The sequence below is a fragment of the Alligator sinensis genome, unplaced genomic scaffold (genome assembly GCF_000455745.1).
Source record: "Alligator sinensis unplaced genomic scaffold, ASM45574v1 scaffold1170_1, whole genome shotgun sequence".
NCBI lineage: Eukaryota > Metazoa > Chordata > Crocodylia > Alligatoridae > Alligator > Alligator sinensis.
Window position 1 is genome coordinate 620,883 of NW_005842859.1, and position 4,838 is coordinate 625,720.

Below are 4,838 nucleotides of genomic sequence, written 5' to 3' on the forward strand. Positions count from 1 at the left end.
CCTCCTCTGGACCCTTTCAAGGTTATCCACATCCTTCTTGAAGTGCGGCACCCAAAACTGGACTCAGTACTTCAACTGCGGACTGACCAGTGTCGCACAGGGGGGGAGGATCACCTTGGATCTGTTTGTCATGCATCCGCTGATGCACGATAAAGTGCAGTTAGCTTTGCTGATGATTTCATCACACTGACGACTCATGCTCATCTTGGATCCACTATGACAACGAGATCCCTTTCCACTGCTGTGCTGCTGAGAGGGTCAGTTCCCAGGGAGGAGGTGTGCTGGATATTTTTGCGCCCTAGATGCACCACTCTGCATTTGACCTTGTTGCACTGCATCCTGTTGTGTTCTGCCCACTTATCCAACCTGGCCAGGTCTGCCTGCAGTCGTTCTCTACCTTTTGGGGTGTGCACTTCACCCCACAATTTAGTATTGTCCGCAAACTTGGACAGAGTACACGTCACACCTGCATCCAAGTCACTAATGAAGATATTGAAGAGTACAGGTCCAAGGACCGAATCCTGTGCAACCCCACCACCCACATCCTCCCAGGTCAATACCGACCCGTCTACTACCACTCCCTGGGTGTGACCACTAAGCCAATTTGCCACCCAACAGACCGTGTAATCATCTAAGTCACAGCCTCTTAATTCATTTATGAGAATGGGATGAGATGCTGTATCGAAGGCCTTGCTAAAGTCCAAGTACCCCACCTCTACTCCGGTGTCTAAGCGTTTTTTGACCTAGTCATAAAAAGAAACCAGATTAGTCAGGTAGGAGCTACGTGCTACGAATCCATGCTGGTTGCCCTGCTGCATTATTTTTCCTGGGGGACTCGCACAAATATGATCCTTCAGAATTTTTTCAAAGACTTTTCCAAGGATGGAGGTGAGACTGACCGGCCTATAATTACTCGGATCCTTCTTCCTCCCCTTCTCGAAAATAGGGACCACGCTGGCCCTTTTCCAGTCCTCCGGGACCTGGCCCAAGTGCCACGAGCGCTCAAACAGCTGTGCCAGTGGCTCTGCTATGACACTAGCCAATTCCTTCAGTGCCCTTGGATGCAGCTCACCCAGGCCTGCCGACTTGAACGCATCCGGTCCATCCAAGTGACTCTGCGCCAAGTCGGCGTCAACAGCTGGTGGGCTGGTGTCCCTCTGATGCCCATCTAAGAGCCCATTAGGAGACTTGTCTTGACCCCTGTTCAGGAACACCGAGGCAAAAAAGTCACTGAAGAGCTCAGCCTTGTCCCCCTGGTCTGTCACTAATTGCTCGTGCTTGCTCAGTAGGGTCCCATGCTGCCCTGCACCTTCCTTTTACTCCCTACATACCTAAAAAGAGACTTTTTGTTGTTTTAATTTCTATTGCCAGCCTCAGCTCCATACTTGCTTTGGCCTTTCTAACTGCCTGTCTGCAAGTGCAGGCCAAGTAGGTATACTCCTCCTTGGGAGCTTCCCCCTCCTTCCACCACCTATATACCTCCTTTTTTTGCCCTTAGGCTCCCCTGGATTTCTCTGTTTAGCCAAGGAAGTTTTTTGGCCCCTTCCCCACCCTTTCCCTTGCACTGGGATCATCTCCCTCTGCGCCCGAAGGATCGCTTCCTTTAGGAACAACCACCCTTCCTGGACTCCCATCTCGCCAGTACTCCTATCCCGCAGTGTGTCTTTGACTAGACTCTGAGCACACTGGAGTTAGCCTTCCTAAAGTCAAGCGCTCCCACCCTACTAGTTATCTTTCCCGCCCTATGCTGTATGGTGGATTCGACTGATTGGTGGTCACTGTCCCCAGGCTGACCACAAATCTGCAGCTCCCCTATCAGGTCATTCCCCATAGCCAGCACCAAGTCCAGTAAGGCATTCCCCATAGTGGGACCATATCTCTCCTGCATTAGGTGGAAGTCTTGCGTGCAGGTTAAGAACCTACATGAATGGTTGGATTTGGCTGGCTGCTCCTCCAGCAGATGTCATGGGGGTAGTTTAGGTCCCCCATGACAACCATGTCCCTAGACCATACAGCCTCTGAGAGCTGCCTGCCTGCTCACTGCCCCTCTATCATCGTGGCTGTCCTTCCTGCTTCCCTTCTCCCTGGTAGAGGTCCTGGGCTAGCTCTGCGCTACCTTCGGGCACTGCCTCATGAAGTCCCCAGCAGGCCCTTTCATGCTCTGCTCCTCAGGCAGGGAGGCTTTGCATTTCCCTGGGACGTGGTGCTCCCTAGGGTCCAGCTGCTCACCTTGCCCCCTGTGGTGCTTCCCCAGGTAGCTGATCCCTGAGGATGATTGTGCTGGGGCTGGGCAGGGAAGGGGAGCACACAGTGTTGGGGAAGGGCCGTGGGGCCACCCGGTGCTGCACGGTTGTGAGGAGCACTGCAGCACTGAGGCCTGGTGGGCTGAGCTCTTGTCCCTTTCCTCAGACTGCTGGAGACGAAGATGCGGGTGGCGCGTCGGAGAGCACTCTTGCCATGGCTGCCTGTGTGGCCTGCCCGCTGTGCGACCAGGGCTTCCCTGCCACGGAGATCGAGCTGCACGCCATGTATTGCAACGGCGTCACGGGAGAGGATGCTGATGAGGACCTCCCAGGTCTGCTGTGCGCGGGCTTCCAGGCCTCGGTTCTGTCTGTGCAGGCACACGTGTGCACGTGTGCCTGGCTCTGCTTGTGTGTGTGCGCGTGTGGACTGCAAAGCTCTTGGAGCTGTGGGCCTCCAAGTTGCTGGCTGAGTACTGCGGGGAAGCCGCTGCCCTCTGTGCACATCATGGCCTGCGGCGGTTATGAGTGCATACCCGGCTGTGTCTGTGTACAGGTGAGCAGCGCGTCCTGCTCTCCCGCTGCATGCACAGCAGGCTCCGCTGGCAGCTGGGGGCTGAAAAGTGCCAGGGGCTGCGCTCGAGTGCAAGCGGCAGAGCTAGCTGTACCCAGGGCTGCAGCAGCAGTGCTGATCCTGTCACAAGCTCCCAGCCCCACAACAAAACATGCAGGGGGAGGCCTGTCTCTTCTGATGAGGTCCAGTCGGGAAGAATCTCCCATAATGGGAACAAGCACAGGGCGCTGGGGACAGGCAGTGCGGGGCAGGAAGGAGCAGCCTGGAAGAGCATGCATGAGTCTGGTGTGGGAGGCGGTGAGCTTGTGACATCCAGCCCGTGGCACAGGCCTCTGAGCATGAGTGTGGGGCCAGTCACCCTTGCTACAGCCCTGTGAGGCATGCTCAGGGGACCTGCCAGCAGCTTGCGCCAGGCCAGGCAGGAAGTCCCAGCTCCCCGGGGATCCAGAGCCTGGAGGAGGCCAGAGGGAGGATGGAGCAGGAGCAGAGTTTGCTGGAGGGTGGGTCTGACATTGCAAGGTTGCAGCTCCCTAAACCAGGAGGTCAGAGGTGAAGGCTCCTCCCTGTCTCCAGCTGTGTGGCCCGGGCTTGCCACTGCTGGCTTGGGGCCCCCATGCCCAGCTCCGCTGCAGCGGTGCTCAGCCGCATGGCCTCGCTCTCCCCTGTGCTGCCACACACGGCACAGCTGGGGTCTTCCCCAAGCAGCTGGTGCACTGGCCCTGTGCTCAGCGGGGTGTGCTGTGCCAGCTGTGCTTGCTGCTGTGAGAGACTAGAAGCCATGAGCACCTGAGTGTGTGCAGGAGGCATCCCAAGGGTGCGGTGCTGGAAGGTGAACGAGCTCACCAGTGGTTCTCCCTGTCGCTTCAGACACCAGCAGTGAGTCTGTGTGGGTTGTGGTGGCACGAGGCTGGGCCAGGGCAGGATGGGGAGGAGATGCCACCTTAAGGCCTGGCCCCGAGTGTGGAAAGTGGCTGGGGCAGAGTCTGTCTGCTTCCTGAGGGACAGAAGCAGGCACCGCAGAGGCCTGGCTGCTCTCATGGCTGCCGTGGGAGGGCTGGCAGGCCGCGGAGCCCAGCACCAGCAGGCAGGGAGGGCCCCCAGAGCCGCGTGCCGTGCTGGGAGAGCGGCCTGTTGCAGTCATACAGCTGGAGGAGGTGCCAGGCCGCAGGGTGCAGCTGTTGTCTGGGAGCCTGACTGAGACCCAGAGCAGTCCTGCCCTGTGCCCTTGGGCCCTGGCCAGCTCTTCTCCCCTCAGCAGGGAGCTCGGCTTCCCCAGCTGAAACGCAGCCCTGCGCCGCTGGCATCGGGAGCGTGTGGAGAGGACTGCGGCGGGAGCAGCCGAGCTGCGCACGTACCCAGCAGCCGCCTGCAGTCAGGCTGCAGAGCCTGCTCGGCCGTGCCGGGGAGCGCAGCACACTGGAGCCAGGCATCAGCATGCGAGTCAGGCAGATCCATCCGTCCACGTGCCGCCTGCCTGTCTCCGAGCTGCCCGGCACTGCCGGGAGCTTCCCTTGCATAGCTTGTGGGGCATCCCTGACCCCGGGACTTGAGGGTCTGTGCCTAGGGGTCTGCTGCAGGGTTAGGGTTGCGGTCCATGGCAGTAGCCTGCGCCCCCTCCCATCCCGGGGAGACCCACTGAGCAAGGCTTTCTGCTTGCATTCCAGTGCTCACGCGGCGGCAGAGAGAAGCCAAGAGCAGAGCGGTCCGGGGCATCCCGCCACCCAGGGACACTGGCAAGTAAGTAGGTAGGCAGCTTCCCTCGGCTCGTGTGGGCACCCCGGCCATGGAGCTGGGCCTCCTGGTGCCGGGGCAGGGGGAAGCAGAGGCTGCCAGGCTCTTAGCTTTGTTGGGTTGCTTCCAGCCCAGCCTGTGTGCAGGCCAGCAGCATTTGCTCTGGTAGCTCTGGAGAGCGGCTGCTGGGTATGAACTGGGCCAGGCCCACGAGCATCTGGGAGGAGCCCTGAAAGGAGGAGCAGGCTGGACGGGGAGCTGACAACATGGCAGCTGGAGGGATCGTCTTAATT

At 59.1% G+C, this 4,838-nt stretch overlaps 1 protein-coding gene across 6 annotated transcripts in view; it reads left to right on the plus strand.

The window, feature by feature from the left end:
- The window catches only part of UIMC1 (ubiquitin interaction motif containing 1), a 29,195-nt gene that overhangs the window by 21,275 nt on the left and 3,082 nt on the right, over nt 1-4,838 (plus strand). For 5 of the 6 annotated variants that reach the window (XR_003091786.1, XM_014525669.2, XM_014525668.2 and 2 more), the window contains 2 exons: nt 2,410-2,575; nt 4,479-4,551. Coding sequence is in view for 5 of the 6 variants with exons in the window: in XM_014525669.2 (XP_014381155.2) it covers nt 2,410-2,575; nt 4,479-4,551 (239 nt within the window). In the remaining variant the exon portion in view is untranslated. Of the gene's footprint in view, nt 1-2,409; nt 2,576-4,478; nt 4,560-4,838 lie in introns of all 6 variants that reach the window. The other variant, XM_014525670.2, reaches the window with a different exon arrangement.